At 39.9% G+C, this 26,750-nt stretch overlaps 1 protein-coding gene across 1 annotated transcript in view; it reads right to left on the reverse strand.

Moving 5' to 3' along the window:
* LRR1 (leucine rich repeat protein 1) overlaps positions 1 to 26,750 on the reverse strand; it is a 53,560-nt gene that overhangs the window by 8,253 nt on the left and 18,557 nt on the right. The window contains exon 3 of the mRNA XM_053697668.1: positions 18,395 to 19,122. Within this exon, the coding sequence (XP_053553643.1) occupies positions 18,395 to 19,122 (728 nt within the window). The remainder of the gene's footprint in view (positions 1 to 18,394; positions 19,123 to 26,750) is intronic.

The raw sequence follows: 26,750 nt of genomic DNA on the forward strand, positions 1-26,750 counted from the left end.
AGATAAGGAGAATCACAATGTAAGGCAGATAACTCAGAGACTCTTCGAGCCGAGGAAATAGCCATCAAAAACAGAACCTTCCAGGATAACAGCTTGATATCAATGGAATGCCTTGAAGAACGTTAAGAACTAAGTTTAAGCTCCACGGCGGAGCAACAGTCTTAAACACAGGCTTAATCCTAGCTAAAGCCTGACAAAAAGCCTGAACGTCTGGAACTTCAGCCAGACGTTTGTGTAGAAGAATAGACAGAGCAGAAATCTGTCCCTTTAACGAACTAGCAGATAAGCCCTTTTCTAAACCCTCTTGTAGAAAGGACAATATCCTAGGAATTCTAACCTTACTCCATGAGTAACTCTTGGATTCGCACCAATATAAAATATTTACGCCATATCTTATGGTAAATTCTTCTGGTAACAGGCTTCCTAGCCTGTATTAAGGTATCAATAACCGACTCCGAGAAGCCACGCTTTGATAGAATCAAGCGTTCAATCTCCATGCAGTCAGCCTCAGAGAAATTAGATTTGGATGGTTGAAAGGACCCTGAATTAGAAGGTCCTGTCTCAGAGGCAGAGACCACGGTGGACAGGACGACATGTCCACTAGGTCTGCATACCAGGTCCTGCGTGGCCACGCAGGCGCGATCAGAATCACCGAAGCACTCTCCTGTTTGATCTTGGCAATCAAACGAGGAAGCATCGGAAATGGTGGAAACACATAAGCCATGTTGAAGACCCAAGGGGCTGTCAGAGCATCTATCAGCACCGCTCCCGGGTCCCTGGACCTGGATCCGTAACAAGGAAGCTTGGCGTTCTGGCAAGACGACATGAGATCCAGATCTGGTTTGCCCCAACGATGAATCAGTTGAGCAAAGACCTCCGGATGAAGTTCCCACTCCCCTGGATGAAAAGTCTGGCGACTTAGAAAATCCGCCTCCCAGTTCTCCACGCCTGGGATGTAAATCTGACAGGTGGCAAGAGTGAGACTCTGCCCAGCGAATTATCTTTGAGACTTCCAACATCGCTAGGGAACTTCTGGTTCCCCCTTGATGGTTGATGTAAGCCACAGTCGTGATGTTGTCCGACTGAAATCTGATGAACCTCAGAGTTGCTAACTGAGGCCAAGCTAGGAGAGAATTGAATATTGCTCTTAATTCCAGAATATTTATTGGGAGGAGTTTCTCCTCCTGAGTCCATAGTCCCTGAGCCTTCAGGGAGTTCCAGACTGCGCCCCAGCCTAGAAGGCTGGCGTCTGTTGTTACAATCGTCCAATCTGGCCTGCGAAAGGTCATCCCCTTGGACAGATGTGGCCGAGAAAGCCACCATAGAAGAGAATCTCTGGTCTCTTGATCCAGATTTAGCAGGGGGGACAAATCTGAGTAATCCCCGTTCCACTGACTTAGCATGTACAATTGCAGCGGTCTGAGATGCAGGCGCGCAAATGGTACTATGTCCATTGCCGCTACCATTAAGCCGATTACTTCCATGCACTGAGCTACTGACGGGTGTGGAATGGAATGAAGGACACGGCAAGCATTTAGAAGTTTTGATAACCTGGCCTCTGTCAGGTAAATTTTCATCTCTACAGAATCTATAAGAGTCCCTAGAAAGGGAACCCTTGTAAGTGGTAATAGAGAACTCTTTTCCACGTTCACCTTCCACCCATGTGACCTCAGAAATGCCAGAACTATCTCTGTATGAGACTTGGCAGTTTGAAAACTTGACGCTTGTATCAGAATGTCGTCTAGGTACGGAGTCACCGCTATGCCTCGCGGTCTTAGTACCGCCAGAAGTGAGCCCAGAACTTTTGTAAAGATTCTTGGAGCCGTAGCTAATCCGAAGGGAAGAGCTACAAACTGGTAATGCCTGTCTAGGAAAGCAAATCTTAGGTACCGATAATGATCCTTGTGAATCGGTATGTGAAGGTAGGCATCCTTTAAATCCACTGTGGTCATGTACTGACCCTCTTGGATCATGGGAAGGATGGTTCGAATAGTTTCCATTTTGAATGATGGAACTCTTAGGAATTTGTTTAGGATTTTTAAGTCAAAGATTGGTCTGAAGGTTCCCTCTTTCTTGGGAACCACAAATAGATTTGAATAGAATCCTTGCCCGTGTTCCGTCCGCGGAACTGGGTGGATCACCCCCATTAGTAAGAGGTCTTGTACACAGCGTAGAAACACCTCTTTCTTTATTTGGTTTGCTGATAACCTTGAAAGATGAAATCTCCCTCGTGGAGGAGAAGTTTTGAAGTCCAGGAGATATCCCTGAGATATGATCTCCAACGCCCAGGGATCCTGGACATCTCTTGCCCAAGCCTGGGCGAAGAGAGAAAGTCTGCCCCCACTAGATCCGTTTCCGGATAGGGGGCCCTCTCTTCATGCTGTCTTAGGGGCAGCAGCAGGTTTCTTGGCCTGCTTGCCCTTGTTCTAGGACTGGTTAACTTTCCAGCCCTGCCTGTAACGAGCAACAGCTCCTTCCTGTTTTGGAGCGGAGAAAGTTGATGCTGCTCCTGCCTTGAAGTTACGAAAGGCACGAAAATTAGACTGTTTGGCCTTTGATTTGGCCCTGTCCTGAGGTAGAGCATGGCCCTTACCTCCCGTAATGTCAGCTATAATTTCTTTCAAGCCGGGCCCGAATAAGGTCTGCCCTTTGAAAAGGAATATTAAGCAATTTAGATTTAGAAGTCACGTCAGCTGACCAGGATTTAAGCCATAGCGCTCTGCGCGCTTGGATGGCGAATCCGGAGTTCTTAGCCGTAAGTTTGGTTAAATGTACGACGGCATCAGAAACAAATGCGTTAGCTAGCTTAAGTGCTTTAAGCTTGTTCATAATTTCATCCAATGGAGCTGTGCGAATGGCCTCTTCCAGAGACTCAAACCAGAATGCCGCCGCAGCAGTGACAGGCGCAATGCATGCAAGGGGCTGTAAGATAAAACCTTGCTGAACAAACATTTTCTTAAGGTAACCCTCTAATTTCTTATCCATTGGATCTGAAAAGGCACAACTATCCTCCACCGGGATAGTGGTACGCTTAGCTAAAGTAGAAACTGCTCCCTCCACCTTAGGGACCGTCTGCCATAAGTCTCGTGTGGTGGCGTCTATAGGAAACATTTTCCTAAATATGGGAGGAGGGGAAAAAGGCACACCAGGTCTATCCCACTCCTTGCTAATAATCTCTGTAAGCCTTTTAGGTATAGGAAACACGTCAGTACACACCGGTACCGCATAGTATCTATCCAACCTACATAATTTTTCTGGAATTGCAACCGTGTTACAATCATTCAGAGCCGCTAATACCTCCCCTAGCAATATGCGGAGGTTCTCGAGCTTAAATTTAAAATGAGAAATCTCTGAATCCAGTCTACCTGGATCAGATCCGTCACCCACAGAATGAAGCTCTCCGTCTTCGTGTTCTACAAACTGTGACGCAGTATCTGACATGGCTCTCACCTCATCCGCGCGCTCTGTCCTTAACCCAGAGCTATCGCGCTTGCCTCTTAATTCTGGCAATTTAGATAATACTTCTGTCATAACAGTAGCCATGTCTTGCAAAGTGATTTGTAAGGGCCTCCCTGATGTACTTGGCGCCACAAAATCACGCACCTCCTGAGCGGGAGGCGAAGGTACTGACACGTGAGGAGAGTTAGTCGGCATAACTTCCCCCTCGTTGTCTGGTGATAATTTCTTTACATGTAAAGATTGACTTTTATTTAAAGTAACATCAATGCAATTAGTACACAAATTTCTATTGGGCTCCACATTGGCCTTTAAACATAGTGAACAAAGAGATTCATCTGTGTCAGACATGTTTAAACAGACTAGCAATGAGACTAGCAAGCTTGGAAATACTTTTCTAAATAAATTTACAAGCAATATAAAAAACGCTACTGTGCCTTTAAGAAGCACAAAAAGCTGTCACAGTTGAAATAACAATGAACCAAAATAGTTATAGCAACCAATTTTTCACAGTAAATGTATTAAGTTAGCAAAGGATTGCACCCACCAGCAAAAGGATGATTAACCCCTTAATACCCAAAAACGGATAACAATTTAATAATTAACGTTTTTATCACAGTCAAAACACACTGTCACAGGTCTGCTGTGACTGATTACCTCCCTCAAAATGAATTTTGAAGACCCCTGAGCTCTCTAGAGACGATCTGGATCATGGAGGATGAAGTAGACAGATTGTGACTGAATTTTTACTGTGCAAAAAAGCGCTAAAATAGGCCCCTCCCACTCATATTACAACAGTGGGGAAGCTCAGATAACTGTTTCTATGCAGAAAACAAAGATGGCCATGTGGTAAAAATCATGCCCCAATAAGTTTTATCACCAAGTACCTCACAAAAAACGATTAACATGCTAGTAAACGTTTTAAACATACATTTGAAAAGTTATGAAGTGTTATTAATAAGCCTGCTACCAGTCGCTTTTACTGCAGTTAAGGCTCATACATTATTTCAGTATTAACAGTATTTTCAGAGTCAATTCCATTCCCTAGAAAAATACATTCAGTGTACACACACTCATCAGCCTAATACCAGTCGCTATCACTGCATTTAAGGCTGAACTTACATTACATTGGTATCAGCAGTATTTTCTCAGTCAATTCCATTCCTCAGAAAAATAATTACTGCACATACCTCATTTGCAGGGGGGCCCTGCATGCTATTCCCCTTTTCTGAAGTTACCTCACTCCTCAGATGAGAACAGCCAGTGGATCTTAGTTACGTCTGCTAAGATCATAGAAAACGCAGGCAGATTCTTCTTCTAATGCTGCCTGAGAACAAACAGCACACTCCGGTGCCATTTAAAATAACAAACTTTTGATTGAAGAAATAAACTAAGTTAAAAAACACCACAGACCTCTCACAGCGACCTATCTTAGTTAGGCTGCAAGAGAATGACTGAATATGACATGTGAGGGGAGGAGCTATAAAGCAGCTCTGCTTGGGTGATCCTCTTGCAGCTTCCTGTTAGGAAGAGATATATTCCATAAGTAATCGATGACCCGTGGACTGACTACACTTAACAAGAGAAATAAAGAATATAAAAAAGGAAATTTCGAGGTCTCTTTCCAAACAATTAGTTTCTGTCAGACAAATAGCCAGAATTGTTGGGTTACTTTCATCCTCCATTCAGGCTATTTTTCCTGCCCCCCCTTCATTATCGTGAACTTCAACGATTAAAAATGTCTTATCTTCAGTAAGGTTTTTCTTATTCTCAACTCATTCCTTTATCTTCAGATTCCAAAAAGGAGCTTTCATGGTGGCTTGCTCATATGGAAGCTTGGAACGGGAGAGCTATTTTTGGAAAATCTCTGGATATTATTATAGAATCGGATGCCTGTCTTTCAGGATGGGGGGCACGTTGTGGTCTATCCATAACAGGAGGCAAATGGTCCTCAGAAGAGAGAAATCTTCATATAAATTGTTTGGAACTTTTGGCCGGATCCTTTGCTGTAAAAAGCTTTGTAAAATCTTTTGCTCCAGCTTCCATCCTTCTTCGCATGGACAATATTTCTGCAGTCAGATACCTCAACCGCCTAGGCCGTACAAAGTCAAGAAATCTATCCAACATTACCAAAGACTTTATCCATGTGTGTCTAGACAGGAATATTTCCATCAAAGCAAAATATATTCCTGGTCTCTCTAATTCAGCTGCAGATTGGGGTTCTCGTTTTCTGAAAGACTCCAGCGACTGTATGTTGAACAGGAACATTTTTCTTTCGGTTCAATCTCTTTGTGGTCCTTTTTCTTTAGACATTTTCGCATCTCGTCTCAATCACCAACTTCCTCAATACTTCAGTTGGTGTCCGGATCCGGATGCATTAGCTATAGATGCCTTTCTTCAACAGTGGCCACATCTCGGAGTTTATGCGTTTCCTCCCCTTTTCCCTGATTTCGGTAGTTCGCAGGAATCTTTTATCTCTTCTCCTAATAACCCCTTTGGCCAACTCAAGCTTGGTATCCCTCTCTTCTGGAAATGTCGTTCAAACCCCCCCTCCGCCTCCCTCTGTTTCCAGAACTTCTTCTAGACCCAGTAGACAATTCTCACAATCTTATTCTGAATCAATCTCTCAGACTGATAGCTTGGTCAATTACGGGGAGATCAGAGATCTCCACGAACTTTCGGAATCAGCTAAGTCTCATGCGGGACTCATGGGCTCCAGGAACCCATAAATTCTATCTTTCAGCATGGTCCAGATGGTCTGGCTGGTGCTTGTCTAGGAACTTGGATCCCTTTTCAGCTCCTTTAACTCAAGTATTATATTTTCTCTCATCTTTTTGACAGTGGACTTGCTTATAGAACTATTAATTTCTCTCGATCTGCTATTTCCGCTAGACATGATTTTATCTATAATTCTCCCATTGGTAAACATCCGTTAGTTTTTCGTCTCCTAAAATCTATTAGATTAAAGAATCCCCCTTCTTCCAAATATAATTTATTTTGGGATGTAGATCTAATTTTTTCTCTTTTTAAATCTTGGCCTTCTAATGACTCTTTATCTTTGAAACAGATTTCTGCTAAACTTGCTACTCTACTCTGTCTTATCTCTTTTCGTAGAGTCTCTGATGTCTGGGCTCTTGACTTTAACTCTAAATCTTTTTCTCCTGAAGGTGTTACTTTTCTTATCTCTCGAAGAACAAAAACTCTATCTTCTTCTATTTTTTATCCCTATTTTCCATCTGAACCTTCTCTATGTGTCTCATGTTTAAAATCTTACGAATCCAAAACTTCTTTGTTTAGAGATTCTTAAAAAAATCAACTTCTTTTATCTTTTGTTCCTCTTCATGCTCCTGTGACTCCTACTTCTATTGCGAGGTGGATTAAATGGGTTATGTCTGAAGCTGGAATTGTTCTTTTTCAGCTCATTCAGTAAGAGGCTCTGCTGCTTCTAAAGCCTTTTTAAAATCCGCTCCACTTCGGCAGATTGATCTTCTGATACTACTTTTAAACATTTTTACTTTAAACCCATTCAACACGCCTCACAAAATCTTTTTAAATAACTGCTTTAAACTAGCAAATATGAAGTCTCTGGTCTTGTAATAAAATTCCGATTATCCTAGCTTAGTGAAGGAATAATCTAGATTTTATTAAAGACACAGAGACGAATATTTCCCTCCTCTACTATTCTGTCTCTCCCTCCCATTATGTTTTATATGATATTAACATTTATATTTTATTTTAGTTACCAACTTCACAAATATCTAATTAAGACTGGATTTTCACCTTCCATCAAGCCTCAATCATCATTCTGGAGCTTGAAATGGATTTACAAATTGTCTATCAACTCTCAGAATTCGAGTCAAGTGTTTTTCAAGTTGTTTCAAATGATCTGGTTTATGTTCATTTTATCATTAATTGTTGGACTTTTGAGTATTTTGTTTTTTCAGAAATTTCTTTTTCATGTTTTAATCAAGAAAGAGGAAGATGGGGAGCTCATTGGTCAGTTTATGGACAGTATGGGTCCATTATATCCCTGATATCTGCACTGGCCTTTTCCTGGGCTAATTACATTGGTTCTTTTTTCTCTGTATTTATGTAATATTTTATGTGATTTATTATACTTTAAAATGCTGCACACTTAATAGTAAAAGAAAGTAAAGCAAATATTTGTCTCTGTGTCTTTAATAAAATCTAGATTACTCCTTCACTAAGCTAGGATAATCAGAATTAGTATCTAAGTATTAACTATGGGCCCAATGCTCTATTGCTCTCAGGTCTGGCAAGATTCTATGATATCTCATCAGTATTATGAGGCATCTCAGAGATTGTTTTATAGGCAATTTTTACCTTGGAAACTGTATCTTATTAAAAGATGCCTAAGTATCCATATATTGGCCATGAAAATAAGGGTGGGTGGGGCTTTGGAAGAAGAGCTCATTTTAGGAATTCTCTTTTTTTTCTGCCCTGGCATTTTTTAAATGTAAAGTAATGGGGTTTTGTAACACTATGCAACTTAGATTGCACCTCAAAATTCAGCCTTTTTTTCCCCTCTTTCTAGTACTTAAAAGCGACACTGAACCCAATTTTTTTCTTTTGTGATTCAGATAGAGCATGCAATTTTAAGCAACTTTCTAATTTACTCCTATTATCAATTTTTTTTTCAAGAATGTAAGTTTAGATGCTGGTCCATTTTTGGTGAACAGACTGGGTTGTCCTTGCTGATTGGACAGCACTAATAAAGTTCTGTCCATGGTTCTGAGCCAAAAGTTTGCTGGCTCCTTAGCTTTGATGCCTTCTTTTTAAAATAAAGATAGCAAGAGAACAAAGAAAAATTGATAATAGGAGTAAAATAGAAATTTGCTTAAAATTGCACGCTCTATTTGAAACACAAAAGAAAAAAAAATTGGGTTCAGTGTCCCTTTAACCCCTTAATGACCGAGGACGTGCAGGGTACGTCCTCAGAAAAAAGGCAGTTAATGCCTGAGAACGTACCCTGCACGTCCTCGGTGTGGAAAGCAGCTGGAAGCGATCCTGCTTGCTTCCAGCTGCTTTCCGGTTATTGCAGTGATGCCTCGATATGGAGGCATCCTGCAATAACCTTTTACGGCCATCCGATGCAGAGAGAGCCACTCTGTGGCCCTCTCTGCACCGGACATCGATGGCCGGTATCGTTGGTGGGTGGGAGCCGGTATGGGAGGTGGGTGGCAGCCATCGATGGCCCTGGTCATGTGGAGGGGGGCGGGATCGTGGGCGGGGAAGACCGGGGGAGCGCGCGGGCGCGCGCACGTGCACGAGGGGGCGGGTGGGAGCCGCTACACTACAGAAAAAATGTGTCCCAAAGCTAAATAAAAGTGGGACATTTAATGTAAAAAAAAAAACCCATTAGGTGTAATTTAGGTGGTGGGGGTTGGTGCGTTGGGGGGGGGGGGGGGGGGAGCTACACTACAGAAAAAATAAAAAAAAATAAAAAAATAAACATTTGATTGTTCCAACTGGGTACTGGCAGACAGCTGCCAGTACCCAAGATGGCCCCCAATTAGGCTGAGGGGGAGGCTTAGAGAGCTGTTTTGGGGGGGGGGGATCAGGGAGGTTGGGGGTTAAGGGGGGATCCTAAACACAGCATATGTAAATATGCTTTTTTTTTTTTTTTTTTCTTTAAAAAAAAAAACAAAAAACTTTTATTTTAGTACTGGCAGACTTTCTGCCAGTACTAAAATAAAAGTTTTTGGGGTTTTTTGTGAAAAAATTAACGTTTTTTTTAATTTGATCGCATTTGGCGGTGAAATGGTGGCATGGAATATACCAAAATGGGCCTAGATCAATACTTGGGGTTGTCTACTACACTACACTAAAGCTAAAATTAACCCTAGAAGCTCCCTACATGCTCCCTAATTAACCCCTTCACTGCTGAGCATAATACACGTATTGTGCGCAGTGGCATTTAGCAGCCTTCTAATTACCAAAAAGCAACGCCAAAGCCATATATGTCTGCTATTTCTGAACAAAGGGGATCCCAGAGAAGCATTTACAATCATTTATGCTATAATTGCATAAGTTGTTTGTAAATAATTTCAGTGAGAAACCTAAACTTTGTGAAAAAATTTGTGAAAAAGTGAACAATTTTTTTTATTTGATCGCATTTGGCGGTGAAATAGTGGCATGAAATATACCAAAATGGGCCTAGATCAATACTTTGGGATGTCTTCGAAAAAAAAATATATACATGTCAATGTATATTCAGGGATTCCTGAAAGATATTAGTGTCCCAATGTAACTAGCGCTAATTTTGAAAAAAAAGTGGTTTGGAAATAGCAAAGTGCTACTTGTATTTATGGCCCTATAACTTGCAAAAAAAGCAAAGAACATGTAAACATTGGGTATTTCTAAACTCAGGACAAAATTTAGAAACTATTTAGCATGGGTGTTTTTTGGTGGTTGTAGATGTGTAACAGATTTTGGGGGTCAAAGTTAGAAAAAGTGTGTTTTTTCCATTTTTTCCTCATATTTTATAATGTTTTTTATAGTAAATTATAAGATATGATGAAAATAATGGTATCTTTTGAAAGTCCATTTAATGGCGAGAAAAACGGTATATAATATGTGTGGGTACAGTAAATGAGTAAGACGAAAATTACAGCTAAACACAAACACCGCAAAAATGTAAAAATAGCCTTGGTCCCAAACGGACAGAAAATGGAAAAGTGCTGCGGTCATTAAGGGGTTAAAGAACCAGTCAACACAGTAGATTTGCATAATCAACAAATGCATGATAAGAAGACAATGCATTAGCACTTAGTCTGAACTTCAAATGAGTAGATTTTTTAAAATAAATTGCAAAGTTATGTCTATTTCCACTCCCCCTGTATCATGTGACAGCCATCAGCCAATTACAAATGCATATACGTATATGCTGTGAACTCTTGCACATGCTCAGTAGGAGCTGGTGACTCAAAAAGTGTAAATATTAAAATACTGTGCACATTTTGTTAATAAAAGTAAATTGGAAAGTTGTTTAAAATTCAATGCTGTATGTGAATCATGAAGTTTAATTTTGACTTGAGTGTCCCTTTAAGTAAGCAAACACAATAGTTAAAAGGGACAGTCAACACCAAAATTATTGTTTAAAAAGACAATTACTACCCGTTACTCAGGTTTGCACAACTACTAAGCCACTACAGACAGCCTCTTATCACATGCGTTTTTATTTGCTTTTCACATCAAGAGACTGCAAATTCATGTGGGCCATATAGATAACATTGTGCTCTCTCCCGTTGGTTGTGGCTGACAATGCACTAATTGGTTAAAATGCAAGTCAATAGATAATAAATAGCCATGTGATCAGGGGGCTGTCAAAAGAGGCTTAGATACAAGGTAAATCACAGATGTGAAGTCTATATTAATATAACCATTTTGGCTGTGCAAAACTGGGGAATGGGTAATAAAAGGGATTATCTATTTTTAAAAACAATTTTTTTTAGGAGTGGACTGTCCCTTTAATATCCGGCAAGCTTGTGTATCAGTTTTTTTAGTTTCGTTAGTCATAGAAAGGTGTTTAGACACAGCTCATTCTGCTATGCTATGGTGACGGAGTGGCCTGTCCTGACAACTGAAAAACCTTGCAGCTTCTTAAAGGGACATTAAACACTTTGAGATGGTAATATAAAATGATAAATTGTATATAATAAAACAACTCTGCAATATACTTTCATTATTTATTTTGTCCTCTTTGCCTGTAATTCCATTTCTAACAGGAACTGAAAAGCTCACAATTTCAGAATGGAAGTGCAGAACACTGTTAAATCCAGCACAACCATTGGCTGCACACATTCTAGTGACCTATTTATAACTGTCTCTAATTGGCGACAGCAGAGAAGGTAACACAAGTTACAACATGGCAGCTCCCAGTGTTTTATAGACACTAAAATTTTACACTTATTTTGTCACTTTTTAAACAACTAATGAAACTTTAAAAAAACATAATTTATGTAAGAACTTACCTGATAAATCCATTTCTTTCATATTAGCAAGAGTCCATGAGCTAGTGACGTATGGGATATACATTCCTACCAGGAGGGGCAAAGTTTCCCAAACCTCAAAATGCCTACAAATACACCCCTCACCACACCCACAAATCAGTTTAACGAATAGCCAAGAAGTGGGGTGATAAGAAAAAAGTGCGAAAGCATATAAAATAAGGAATTGGAATAAATGTGCTTTATACAAAAAAAATCATAACCACCACAAAAAAGGGCGGGCCTCATGGACTCTTGCTAATATGAAAGAAATGAATTTATCAGGTAAGTTCTTACATAAATTATGTTTTCTTTCATGTAATTAGCAAGAGTCCATGAGCTAGTGACGTATGGGATAATGACTACCCAAGATGTGGATCTTTCCACGCAAGAGTCACTAGAGAGGGAGGGATAAAATAAAGACAGCCAATTCCTGCTGAAAATAATCCACACCCAAAATAAAGTTTAATGAAAAACATAAACAGAAGATTCAAACTGAAACCGCTGCCTGAAGTACTTTTCTACCAAAAACTGCTTCAGAAGAAGAAAATACATAAAAATGGTAGAATTTAGTAAAAGTATGCAAAGAGGACCAAGTTGCTGCTTTGCAAATCTGATCAACCGAAGCTTCATTCCTAAACGCCCAGGAAGTAGAAACTGACCTAGTAGAATGAGCTGTAATCCTTTGAGGCGGAGTTTTACCCGACTCGACATAGGCATGATGAATTAAAGATTTCAACCAAGATGCCAAAGAAATGGCAGAAGCTTTCTGGCCTTTTCTAGAACCGGAAAAGATAACAAATAAACTAGAAGTCTTTCGGAAAGACTTAGTAGCTTCAACATAATATTTCAAAGCTCTAACAACATCCAAAGAATGCAACGATTTCTCCTTAGAATTCTAAGGATTAGGACATAATGAGGGAACCACAATTTCTCTACTAATGTTGTTGGAATTCACAACCTTAGGTAAAAATTCAAAAGAAGTTCGCAACACCGCCTTATCCTGATGAAAAATCAGAAAAGGAGACTCACAAGAAAGAGCAGATAATTCAGAGACTCTTCTGGCAGAAGAGATCGCCAAAAGGAACAAAACTTTCCAAGAAAGTAATTTAAATGTCCAATGAATGCATGGGTTCAAAAGGAGGAGCATGAAGAGCCCCCAGAACCAAATTCAAACTCCAAGGAGGAGAAATTGACTTAATGACAGGTTTTATACGAACCAAAGCTTGTACAAAACAATGAATATCAGGAAGATTAGCAATCTTTCTGTGAAAAAGAACAGAAAGAGCAGAGATTTGTCCTTTCAAAGAACTTGCGGATAAACCTTTATCTAAACCATCCTGAAGAAACTGTAAAATCCTCGGAATTCTAAAAGAATGCCAAGAAAAATGATGAGAAATATACCAAGAAATATAAGTCTTCCAGACTCTATAATATATCTCTCTAGATACAGATTTACGAGCCTGTAACATAGTATTAATCACAGAGTCAGAGAAACCTCTTTGACCAAGAATCAAGCGTTCAATCTCCATACCTTTAAATTTAAGGATTTGAGATCCTGATGGAAAAAAAGGACCTTGCGACAGAAGGTTTGGTCTTAGCGGAAGAGTCCACGGATGGCAAGAGGCCATCCGGACAAGATCCGCATACCAAAACCTGTGAGGCCATGCCGGAGCTACCAGCAGAACAAACGAGCATTCCTTCAGAATCTTGGAGATTACTCTTGGAAGAAGAACTAGAGGCGGAAAGATATAGGCAGGATGATACTTCCAAGGAAGTGATAATGCATCCACTGCCTCCGCCTGAGGATCCCGGGATCTGGACAGATACCTGGGAAGTTTCTTGTTTAGATGAGACGCCATCAGATCTATTTCTGGAAGCTCCCACATTTGAACAATCTGAAGAAATACCTCTGGATGAAGAGACCATTCGCCCGGATGCAACGTTTGGCGACTGAGATAATCCGCTTCCCAATTGTCTATACCTGGGATATGAACCGCAGAGATTAGACAGGAGCTGGATTCCGCCCAAACCAGAATTCGAGATACTTCTTTCATAGCCAGAGGACTGTGAGTCCCTCCTTGATGATTGATGTATGCCACAGTTGTGACATTGTCTGTCTGAAAACAAATGAACGATTCTCTCTTCAGAAGAGGCCAAGACTGAAGAGCTCTGAAAATTGCACGGAGTTCCAAAATATTGATCGGTAATCTCACCTCCTGAGATTCCCAAACTCCTTGTGCCGTCAGAGATCCCCACACAGCTCCCCAACCTGTAAGACTTGCATCTGTTGAAATTACAGACCAGGTCGGAAGAACAAAAGAAGCCCCCTGAATTAAACGATGGTGATCTGTTTACCACGTTAGAGAGTGTCATACAATCGGTTTTAAAGATATTAATTGAGATATCTTTGTGTAATCCCTGCACCATTGATTCAGCATACAGAGCTGAAGAGGTCGCATGTGAAAACGAGCAAAGGGGATCGCGTCCGATGCAGCAGTCATAAGACCTAGAATTTCCATGCATAAGGCTACCGAAGGGAATGATTGTGACTGAAGGTTTCGACAAGCTGAAATCAATTTTAGACGTCTCTTGTCTGTCAAAGACAGAGTCATGGACATTGAATCTATCTGGAAACCCAGAAAGGTTACCCTTGTCTGAGGAATCAATGAACTTTTTAGTGAATTGATCCTCCAACCATGATCTTGAAGAAACAACACAAGTCGATTCGTATGAGATTCTGCTAAATGTGAAGACTGAGCAAGTACCAAGATATCGTCCAAATAAGGAAATACCACAATACCCTGTTCTCTGATTACAGACAGAAGGGCACCGAGAACCTTTGTAAAAATTCTTGGAGCTGTAGCTAGGCCAAACGGCAGAGCCACAAACTGGTAATGCTTGTCCAGAAAAGAGAATCTCAGGAACTGATAATGATCTGGATGAATCGGAATATGCAGATATGCATCCTGTAAATCTATTGTGGACATATAATGCCCTTGCTGAACAAAAGGCAAGATAGTCCTTACAGTTACCATTTTGAACGTTGGTATCCTTACATAACGATTCAATATTTTTAGATCCAGAACTGGTCTGAAGGAATTCTCCTTCTTTGGTACAATGAAGAGATTCGAATAAAACCCCAGCCCCTGTTCCAGAACTGGCATAATTACTCCAGCTAACTCTAGATCTGAAACACATTTCAGAAATGCTTGAGCTTTCACTGGATTTACTGGGACACGGGAAAGAAAAAATCTCTTTGCAGGAGGTCTTATCTTGAAACCAATTCTGTACCCTTCTGAAACAATGTTCTGAATCCAAAGATTGTGAACAGAATTGATCCAAATTTCTTTGAAAAAACGTAACCTGCCCCCTACCAGCTGAGCTGGAATGAGGGCCGCACCTTCATGTGGACTTAGAAGCTGGCTTTGCTTTTGTAGAAGGCTTGGATTTATTCCAGACTGGAGATGGTTTCCAAACTGAAACTGCTCCTGAGGATGAAGGATCAGGTTTTTGTTCTTTGTTTAAACTAAAGGAACGAAAACGATTATTAGCCCTGTTTTTACCCTTAGATTTTTTATCCTGTGGTAAAAAAGTTGCTTTCCCACCAGTAACAGTTGAGATAATAGAATCCAACTGAGAACCAAATAATTTGTTACCCTGGAAAGAAATGGAAAGTAGAGTCGATTTAGAAGACATATCAGCATTCCAAGTTTTAAGCCATAAAGCTCTTCTAGCTAAAATAGCTAGAGACATAAACCGGACATCAACTCTGATAATATCAAAAATGGCATCACAGATAAAATTATTAGCATGTTGAAGAAGAAGAATAATATTATGAGAATCATGATCTGTTACTTGTTGCGCTAAAGTTTCCAACCAAAAAGTTGAAGCTGCAGCAACATCAGCCAATGATATAGCAGGTCTAAGAAGATTACCTGAACACAGATAAGCTTTTCTTAGAAAGGATTCAATTTTCCTATCTAAAGGATCCTTAAACGAAGTACCATCTGACGTAGGAATAGTAGTACGTTTAGCAAGGGTAGAAATAGCCCCATCAACTTTAGGGATTTTGTCCCAAAATTCTAATCTGTCAGACGGCACAGGATATAATTGCTTAAAACGTTTAGAAGGGGTAAATGAATTACCCAAATTATTCCATTCTCTGGAAATTACTTCCGAAATAGCACCAGGAACAGGAAAAACTTCTGGAATAACCACAGGAGATTTAAAGACCTTATCTAAACGTTTAGATTTAGTATCAAGAGGACCAGAATCCTCAATTTCTAAAGCAATTAGTACTTCTTTAAGTAAAGAACGAATAAATTCCATTTTAAATAAATATGAAGATTTATCAGCATCAACCTCTGAGACAGAATCCTCTGAACCAGAAGAGTCATTAGAATCAGAATGATGATGTTCATTTAAAAATTCATCTGTATAAAGAGAAGTTTTAAAAGATTTTTTATGTTTACTAGAAGGAGGAATAACAGACATAGCCTTCTTGATGGATTCAGAAACAAAATCTCTTATGTTATCAGGAACATTCTGAACATTAGATGTTGATGGAACTGCAACAGGTAATGGTACATTACTAAAGGAAATATTATCTGCATTAACAAGTTTGTCATGACAATTAATACAAACAACAGCTGGAGGAACAGCTACCAAAAGTTTACAGCAGATACACTTAGCTTTGGTAGTTCCAGCACCAGACAGCGATTTTCCTGAAGTATCTTCTGACTCAGATGCAACGTGAGACATCTTGCAATATGTAAGAGAAAAAACAACATATATATAAAGCAAAATTGATCAAATTCCTTAAATGACAGTTTCAGGAATGGGAAAAAATGCCAAGGAACAAGCTTCTAGCAACCAGAAGCAAAGCAAAAAGAGACTTAAATAATGTGGAGACCAAAGGGACGCCCATATCTTTTTAGCGCCAAATAAGACGCCCACATTATTTGGCGCCAAAAATGACGCCACGTCCGGAACGCCGACATTTTTGGCGCAAAAGAACGTCAAAAATTACGCAACTTCCGGCGACACGTATGACGCCGGAAACAGAAAAGATTTTTTGCGCCAAAAAAGTCCGCGCCAAGAATGACGCAATAAAATGAAGCATTTTCAGCCCCCGCGAGGCCAACAGCCCACAGGGAAAAAAGTCAAATTTTTAAGGTAAGAAAAATGATTGATTCAAGTGCATTATCCCAAATATGAAACTGACTGTCTGAAAATAAGGAATGTTGAACATCCTGAGTCAAGGCAAATAAATGTTTGAATACATATATTTAGAACTTTATTAAAAAAGTGCCCAACCATAGCTTAGAGTGTCACAGAAAATAAGACTTACTTACCCCAGGACACTCATCTACATGTTTGTAGAAAGCCAAACCAGTACTGAAACGAAAATCAGCAGAGGTAATGGTATATATATAAGAGTATATCGTCGATCTGAAAAGGGAGGTAAGAGATGAATCTCTACGACCGATAACAGAGAACCTATGAAATAGACACCGTAGAAGGAGATCATTGAATTCAAACAGGCAATACTCTCCTCACATCCCTCTGACATTCACTGCACGTTGAGAGGAAAACCGGGCTCCAACCTGCTGCGGAGCGCATATCAACGTAGAATCTAGCACAAACTTACTTCACCACCTCCATGTGAGGCAAAGTTTGTAAAACTGATTTGTGGGTGTGGTGAGGGGTGTATTTGTAGGCATTTTGAGGTTTGGGAAACTTTGCCCCTCCTGGTAGGAATGTATATCCCATGCCACTAGCTCATGGACTCTTGCTAATTACATGAAAGAAATACATCTACATGTTAGTCATGGACTAATCTTTTCTTTGAATGCATCATTCTATCTAGCATGTATTTAGTGTTTAATGTCCCTTTAAGTTTCTGTAGTTAGGGACAATTACAGACCATTGATATTGTATTTACTGGTGCAATATTCATATTTTTAAAGGGACATGAAACCCAAAAGTTTTCTTTCATGATTCATATAGAGAATAATATTTTAAACAACATTCCATTTTACTTCCGTTTTCCAATTTGATTCATTCTTTAGGTATACCTTGTTGAAGAAATAACAATGCACCTAGGTGAGCCCATCACACAAGGCATCTATGTGCAGCCACCAATCAGCAGCTACAGAGCCTATTTAGATATGTTTTTGAACAAAGGATCCCAAGAGAATGAAGAAAATTAGATAATATAAGTAAATTGGAAAGTTGTTTAAAATTGCATGCTCTTTCAAAAACATGAAAGAAACATTTTGGGTTTCATGTCTCTTTAAGAAATAATTTATAAACAACAAGGATTTTTAAAAAAAATTTCAGATAGCATTAAAAGCCCCCCAAAGTATGACAAACCAAAAATGTGCCAATTAAAGGGACAGTAAGGTCAAGATTAAACTTGTCAAGATTGTTTGGAGTGGAATAGATGTTTGGGGTGGAATAGATCTGCACAAGGACCTAAGTGTGAGGAGGGAGGGGCAAGCATTGAAAATGAAATATAATTTTATTTACATTGTTATTATTAAGGTAATGGTTATTTTTCTTTAGTTAAATGAAACTATTTAAAATTTGTTAAGATTTTTTCTCCTTCCACTAAAGTACAGAAAGGTTGATCAAATATTAATGATTCACCTTTTAAACTCAATAGTTCACCTCCCCATAATTTCAATGGTCTATCTAGGCATATCTAATGATATATAACCAAATCAGTTATGATCCGATATAACTAAAAATATCATCAGAAAAGTTATTCTAAAAAATGAAAACCATGGTCTCACTGACCAATCAAAATCCAACCTGAATCAAAGACATGTCCTTAGTACCATAGGGAATCTCCTCTCAAATGTTAAGATACAACTGGAAAAAGTTACAAAAACTCGGCATTACTTTAAACCTGGTAACCTCACCTGTAAGCAATAGCTGTTCTTGCTGCAGATTCCTTTAATGTTAAAGGTATTTTCAACTGTATATCAGGAGTCATTGGTGAAGCATTAACAAAAGGATTCCCAAAGAAATCGACTTTCTCAAGTACCAACAATTTGAAGCTGTTGGGGAGATAGGACAGTTTATTTTTCGTTGCTGTCAGGAAATTGAGTTTGCTTAACTGACCAAAGGTGAACGGCAGATGAATGAGCTCATTTTCATCCAGTCTTAAATTAACTAGTTCTCTCAACTGGCCAAACTGGACAGGAAGAGCTTTGAGTCTGTTTTCTCGCAGGTCCAATGATTTAAGAGACTTAGTTAACGTGGAGTGACAAAGTGACACCTCAAAAGACTCCAAGTGATTGTTGTTTAAGATAAGTTCCTGGAGACACACAAGATCACCAATTGTCTTTGGAAGCTTTTTGATGTGGTTGTTGCTTAGGTCAAGTTTTTGGAGTTTTTTCAAGCATAAAATCCGCATGTCAATCCTGGCCAGTTTGCAGTAAGAAGCTTGAAGTTGCTCTAAAGAATAAGGGAAGCTCTTTGTGATTGGATAGTCTTTCTGGCATGTAATATACATTCTAGTCCTAGGTTTTTCTATGTCTGAGGACTTGGCTGGAGTCAAGCGTGTCAGCGGTACAATACCAGAATCTATCCCTCTATCAGAGAGTCTCACTATGGAAATAAAGTTCTTTAGACTGTTTGCCTCAACCTAGAAAAAAAAAAAAAAAAACCCACAAAGGACACAATATTAAAACATATTTTTATTTTTTTTCCCTTCTCTCTTTAGTTGTCAACTTCAAATTATTAGAATCATACAAAGAACTAGAGAAAAAAACAACAACCCCCCCCCCCCCAAAAAAAAAAAAACTACTAATGTAACAATGGTTCACAATAAAAAAAAAGTTAACAGTGAGGTATATATAAAAAAATAAAAAAATACATTTATGCTTACCTGATAAATTTCTTTCCGGACATGGAGAGTCCACAACGTCATTCCAATTACTAGTGGGATATTCAACTCCTGGCCAGCAGGAGGAGGCAAAGAGCACCCCAGAAAAGCTGTTAAGTCTAACTGCCTTACCCATAACCCCCAGTCATTTAGCTGAAGGAAATGGAAAAGGAAGAAACACAAGGGTGAAAAGGTGCCTAAAGTTTACAAAAAAAAAGCAGAATTATAAGAGTGCGGGGTTGTGGACTATGTCCGGAAATAATTAAATTTATCAGGTAAGCATAAATTTTGTTTTCTTTCCTATGACATGGAGAGTCCACAACATCATTCCAATTACTAGTGCAAACCAATACCCAAGCTAGAGGACACAGAATGAACAGGGAGGGAGAAAAAAAAAGGCAGGAGGACTTAAACAGAAGGCACCACCGCTCAAATAACTTTTCTCCCAAAAGAAGCCTCGGCCGAGGCAAAAGTATCAAATTTGTAGAATTTGGAAAAAGTATGCAGAGAAGACCATGTTGCCGCCTTGCAAATCTGTTCCACAGAAGCTTAATTTTTTTTTAAAGCCTAAGACAAGGATACAGCCCTAGTGGAATGAGCCATAATTCTCTCAGGAGGCTGCTGTCCAGCAGTCTCATAAGCTAAACGAATCAAACGTCTCAACCCGAGACAGAATAGTAGAAGTGGCCTTCTGACCCTTAACGCTTTCCAGAGAAAACACCAAACAGGGCAGAAGACTGCCGAAAATCTTTAGTAGCTTGTAAGTAAAACTTTAGAGCCCGCACAACATTTAGTTATGAAGAACAACAATTTCCCGATTAATGTTTCGATCCAATACTACCTTAGAGAGAAAACCCATTTTAGTACGAAGGACCACATTATCAGCATGAAAAATAAGGTAGGGGGAATCATACTGCAGAGCTGAAAGCTCAGACGCTCTGCAAGCGGAAGAAATGTTCACAAGAAACTAAACCTTCCAGGATAATAGTTTTATATCAACAACATGCATAGGCTCAAAAGGAGCCTGCTGTAAAACCGTAAGAACTAAATTAAGGCTCCATGGGGGAGCAACAGGTTTAAACACAGGCCTGATTCTAACCAGGGCCTGTACAAAGGCTTGAACATCTGGTAGATCCGCCAGACCGTTGTGCAAAGGATAGATAATGCTGAAATCTGACCCTTAAGAGAACTGACCAATAAACCCTTATCCAGTCCATCCTGAAGAAAAGACAAAATCCTGGGAATCCTCACCCGGCTCCAGGAGAACCCCTTAGATTCACACCAATAAAGATATTTACGTGATATGTTAGGGTAAATCTTGCGAGTAACAGGCTTCAGAAAAACCACGCTTAGAACTAGGCGTTCAATCTCCACGGAGTTAGCTTCAGAGAATCTAGGTTTGGATGGAGGAAAGGACCCTGAAGTAGAAGGACTTTCCTCACCAGATCCGCGAACCATATCCTTTGAGGCCATGCAGGAGCTATTCACTAGAATCACTTATGCTTTCTCGTTTGATGCGAGCAATGACTCGTGGAAGGAGAGCAAATAAAGGAAACATAAGCCAGAGAAAACCTCCAAGGAACCGCTAGAGAATCTATCAGAACGGCCTGAAGATCTCTTGACCTTGAATCGTACTTTGGAACCTTGGTGTTTTGGCGGAACGCCATCAGATCCAACTCTGGAACCCCCAACTTGAGGGTTTATCTGAGAGAACACTTCCAGATGTAGAGCCAACTACCCGGGATGAAATGTCTGTCTGCTCAGAAAATCTGCCTCTCAAATGTCCACTCCTGGAATGTGGATGGCAGATAGGAGACAATCGTGGGCTTCCGCCCACTGCAGAATTCGTTTCACCTCCTTCATGGCTAAGAAACTCAGAGTCCCTCCATGGTGATTGATGTAAGCCACTGAGGTGATATTGTCCGATTGAAATCTTATAAACCGGACCAACACCAGTTGAGGCCATGCCAATAGGGCATTGAAGATAGTTCTCAACTCCAAAATGTTTATGGGAAGAGAGGATTCCTCACAAGACCACAAACCCTGAGCTTTTAGAGGGCCCCAAACAGCACCCCAGCCTGACAGGCTGGCATCTGTAGTCACAAATTCCCAGGAAGGTCTCAGAAAGCAAATGCCCTGAGACAGATGAGACAGAGAGAGAGAGAGAGAGTCTCTTGTCAGAGGGTCCAGATGTATCCTTTGAGCTAAATCCGAATGATCTCCGTTCCATTGACTGAGCATACAAAGTTGCAGCAGTCGAAGATGGAACCGAGCAAAAGGAATGATGTCCATCGATGTCTCCATCAGACCAATCACCTCCGTCAGAAAGATCTTCATGGACAGGGAATCTACTATAGTCCCTAGGAAACACAAATGTTAGATGGAACAAGAGAGACTTTTTTTCTTCTCTTTCCAAATTCACCTTCCACCCATGGGAACGTAAAAAAAGACAACAGCATCTATCAATGAGATTGGGCTAGTTCAAAAGAGGACGTCTGAACAAGATGTCGTCTAGATAAGGCGCTACAGCAATTCCCTGGGATCTGATCACAGCCAATAGCGCCTCCAAAACCTTTGTGAATATTCTGGGAGCCGTGGCCAGACCAAATGGAAGTGCAGCAAATTGGAAATGCTTGTCCAGAAAGGCAAACCTCAGATACTGATGGTGTTCCCTATGTATGGGAACGTGAAAGGTATGCGTCCTTCAGGTCTATGGTCGTCATAAACTCACCTTACTGAACCAAAAGGGAGAATGGAACGAATAGTTTCACTCCTGAAGGACGGAACCCTGAGGAACTTGTTTAAACTCTTGAGGTCTAAAATGGGCTAATAAGTTCCCTCCTTTTTGGGAACCAAATATATATTTGAGTAGAATCCTAGACCCTGTTCTGCTAGAGGAATAGGAATGATAACTCCCAGAGAGAATAGGTCTTTTACACAGTTTAAGAAGGATTCCTTCTTTATTTGGTTTGAAGAAAGTCTTGACAGGAGAAATCTGCCCCTGGGAGGACAAGACTTGAATCCTATTCTGTAACCTTGAAATACTATGTCCACTGCCCAAGGGTCTGGGACATCGCATATCCAGCCTTGACGAAAAAGAGAAAGCCTGCTCCTCACCTGATCCACACAGGAATCAGGGGCGGAACCTTCATGCTGATTTAGAGTCAGCAGAAGGCTTCTCGTTTCATTGTGCCTTATTCCAGGGTTTGTTGGATTTCCAAGAATATCTGGGTTGATCTGGTTTAGATGAGGAAGGAGGACTTTTGTCCCTTAAAGTTAAGAAAGGAACGAAAAATAGAAGTCTGACAACCTCTAGGTCTGTTCTTTTTGTCCTGAGGTAGGAAAGATCCCTTTCCACCCGTAATCTCTGCCAGACCAGGTCCAAACAGAGTCTTTCCCTTATAAGGCAAAGCCAAAAGCTTGGTCTTAGAAGAGACATCAGTCGACCAAGATTTTAACCAAGTCCTGCGAGCTAGAACAGTGAAGCTAGACATAGCTCCCAGACGAATTATCTGCATATTGGCATCACAGATAAAGTTTTGGCCAATTTAAGAGCTTTGGTCCTATCTTAGATCTCCACTAATGTATTTCCTCTGTAATAAGATCAGATAATGCATTGCACCAATTCCTGAGCAATTATTTCAGACATCTTCCTAGGGACAAGAAAAATCTCCTCGGAAGATGGGGAATCATAGACTCTATCCAACTTTGAGGACTTTGTGGGTTTGATAGCAACCACCGGTTCAGAGTTGTCCAAAGTAGCTAGGACCTCCTTCAAAAGTAAATCGGAGGTGCTCAAGCTTAAATCTAAAATGAACTTCTTCAGATTCTGAAGATTTTTCCGATAAAGTGTCAGAGCCTGAAATCTCACCTTCAGAAGCTACTGAAGTATTCACATCAGACATCTGAGCATCAGGGAAGTGTTTAGATTTTCTCTTACGCTTACTCAATGAAGGGAAAACTGACAAAGTCGCTGTTACTGCAGAAGAAACAGCAAAATCCCCAGGTAAATAAACACCCCTAGGTGGATGAGAGGACACAGAAGGCACAGTAGGAGAAACAATTAAGGCTTGGGACGTTTGAGGAGAAAGCTGAGGCATATCACGCACAGCATTATCCTGAAAGACATTAGCCTCAGAAGGGATTAATTTGTCTTTAAATTTTAAAGTCTTAGATAAACCACAAGAACAAAATTGCATAGGCAAAACAATTTGGGCTTCTAAACAAAGTAAACATTTATCCATGGAGCTGGACGGATTGTGTTCTAAGTCTATAGATAATAATTCCCACAAGTAATAAAGCAATGAAATACAAAAATAAATTGCTTTAAATTTTATTAAAGGTTCAAAATCAAATGAGGAAAGAAACAAACTTTAAGACCAAAAATACCTCAGATTGTCTGAGGTTCCTACCGGCAAGAAAATACCCCACTAGCAATAGAGTCTGACTGGCTCAGTAATACGATCCAATGAGGACACCAAATGCAGCCTCCACTTGAAGAGCTAAATTCAACTGCAAATAAGTCCGGTCGAAACGGCAAGGCTAAACCGGAAGTGCAGGTGTCACATGACAGGGCTGAAAATAAAGTGTGCAACAATTTCTTTGTACAGAGAAAAAGGCGCCAGTTAAAATCTACTGTCTGTAAAAACAGCATAATCATCTTATACACAGAAGAGCAACCGCAAGTAGAAAACAATGCTTTGGCTCACCAGCCTAATATCCCATGCCTTACACATGTCTCTATAAAAATTTTTTTTTTTTTAAAAGATCTGACATCCCAGCCCATCCAAATTAGGAATAACTTATCCCATATTGAAAAGTGCCAATAAAAATGTGCCCATATGAATCCTCAAATTAATCAAGGATTATTATGTCTTGTAACATAATAACAAAAGGGATCTGGAGGATTAACCCCATACGTGCTGCTGTCCTTTATTACCTAGAAGGCAAAAGGCACTTACCTCAGGTCCTACTGCATAAGACATGCTGATCCCTAAGGTGTGGCAGTCACTACGCTCCCTGTCATGGACCTGTAGAAAAAGAAAGAACAGAGTAACCAAGTCTGGCTTTCCACAAAGGGGTAGCAAAGTGTTAAATGTAAAGCAAAGGACTGCCTCGCCGCCTTTTAACTGCTAAAAGCCACCACTATTACTCAAGAGATTGACGTGGAAACAGCTCAGCCCCAATCCTTGCTTGCAGGGAAAAGTACCCATAAAAGGATTAAATTCTGCAGACACTAACTTTGCACAACCTCCATTGACAGAGGCAAAGAGAATGACTGGGGATTATGAATAAGGCAGTTACACTTAAAAGGGACATGAAACTAAACATTGTTCTTTTATGATTTAGAAAGAACATGCAATTTTAAACTACTTTCATTATCTAATTCGCTTCATTCTCGTGATATTCTTTGCTGAAAAGCATATCTAGATAGGCACAGTAGATGCTGATTGGTGGCTGCACATAGATGCCTTGTGCGATTGGTTTACCCATGTGCATTGCTATTTCTTCAACAAAGGTGATCTAAAAAAAAAAAAAGAAGCAAATTAGATAATAGAAGTAAATTGCAATGTTGTTTAAAATTGTATTTTCTACCTGAATCATGAAAAACATTTTTGGTTTAGTGTCCCTTTAACAGCTTTGCTGGGGTGCTCTTTGCCGCCTCCTGTTGGCCAGGAGTTGAATATCCCACTAGTAACTAGAACTCTCCATGTCATAGGAAAGAAAAAGCTTTTGTTTTTAAATAAAAAACAAACAGGACACTAAAAGTTTATACAGCCAACTGTGAAAAATAAAACTTAATTGTAAAACGTAACAGAATAAACTGTAACTTTCAGATACCTTTAACCCCTAGAATGTGAACGATGGCACTTTGTTGTCATCCTTCGCAATGGGGAAGTGATATGTAGGATAACAAGCTCTCACCCTATTGGGGGGGGTGCTTTTTGTTTATGGAGGGGAGATGGAGGAGGGACTTCCTCACTGTTTCTCAGCCTCTGCAGTCTTGTCCCTATAACATAGAACTGCCGTTGCATGGGATTGCTTCTACTGTAGTTTTGCCTGAAAGGGAGGGAAGGAGCCCCAAATGTCTTGTTTGATTTAATAAGAGTGGTATGCGATTCATTTAAAAGAGGGTGGCCCATCAATGGCTTGTTCCAGTTCCAGAGTAAACTGATGTGTGCTCGTTCAGTTGCGGCACGGTGGACGTCTGGGGGGTGCCACATTTACACACAAAAAAATAAAAGTAAGCATCAACATGAAGGAGGGAGGGCAGCTACACTACAGAAAAAACATTAATATAAAAATAAAACCCCCCCACTTTATTTGGGCAAACTGGGTACTGGCAGACAGCTGCCAGTACCCACGATAGCAGCAAATAGGTAGAGGGGGGGAGGGTTAGAAAGCTGTATTGGGGGGGATGCAACACTGCATAATTAATATAAAAAAAATAAATGAAATGCTTTTTATTTTAGTACCTTTCTGCCAGTACTTAATATGGCGAGGACAATTGTGAGGTGGGGGAGGGAAGAAAGCTGCTTGGGAGGGATCAGGGGGTGGGATGCTGATCTCTAACACTAAAGCTAAAATTAACCCTGCAAGCTACCTAATTAACCCCTTCACTTCTGGGCAGAATACACGTGTGATGTACAGTGGCATTTAGCCTTCTAATTACCAAAAAGTAACGCTAAAGCCATATATGTCTGCTATTTCTGAACAAAGGGGATCCCAGAGACGCATTTACAACCATGTGTGCCATAATTGCACAAGCTGTTTGTAAATAATTTCAGTGAGAAACCTAAAGTTTGTTAAAAAAAAAAAAAATTGTGAAAAAGGGAACGATTTTCTTTTATTTGATCGCATTTGGCAGTGAAATTGTGGCATGAATTATACTAAAATGGGCCTAGATCAATACTTTGGGATGTTCCCTAAAAAATATATACATGTCAAGGGATATTCAGGGATTCCTGACAGATATCAGTGTTCCAATGTAACTAGCGCTAATTTTGAAAAAAAGTGGTTTGGAAATAGCAAAGTATTTCTTGTATATATCTCCCTATAACTTGCAAAAAAAGCAAAGAAGATGTAAACATTGGGTATTTCTAAACTCAGGACAAAATTTAGAAACTATTTAGCATGGGTGTTTTTTGGTGGTTGTAGATATGTAACAGATTTTGGGGGTCAAAGTTAGAAAAAGTGTTTTTTTTTCCCCATTTTTTTCCCCATCATACTTTATTAAAAAAAAAAAATTATAGTAAATGATAAGATATGATGAAAATAATGGTATCTTTAGAAAGTCCATTTAATGGCAAGGAAAACGGTATATAATATGTGTGGGTACAGTAAATGAGTAAGAGGAAAATTACAGCTAAACACAAACACCGCAGAAA

Source organism: Bombina bombina, chromosome 1, assembly GCF_027579735.1.
Source record: "Bombina bombina isolate aBomBom1 chromosome 1, aBomBom1.pri, whole genome shotgun sequence".
NCBI classification, from domain to species: Eukaryota; Metazoa; Chordata; class Amphibia; order Anura; family Bombinatoridae; genus Bombina; species Bombina bombina.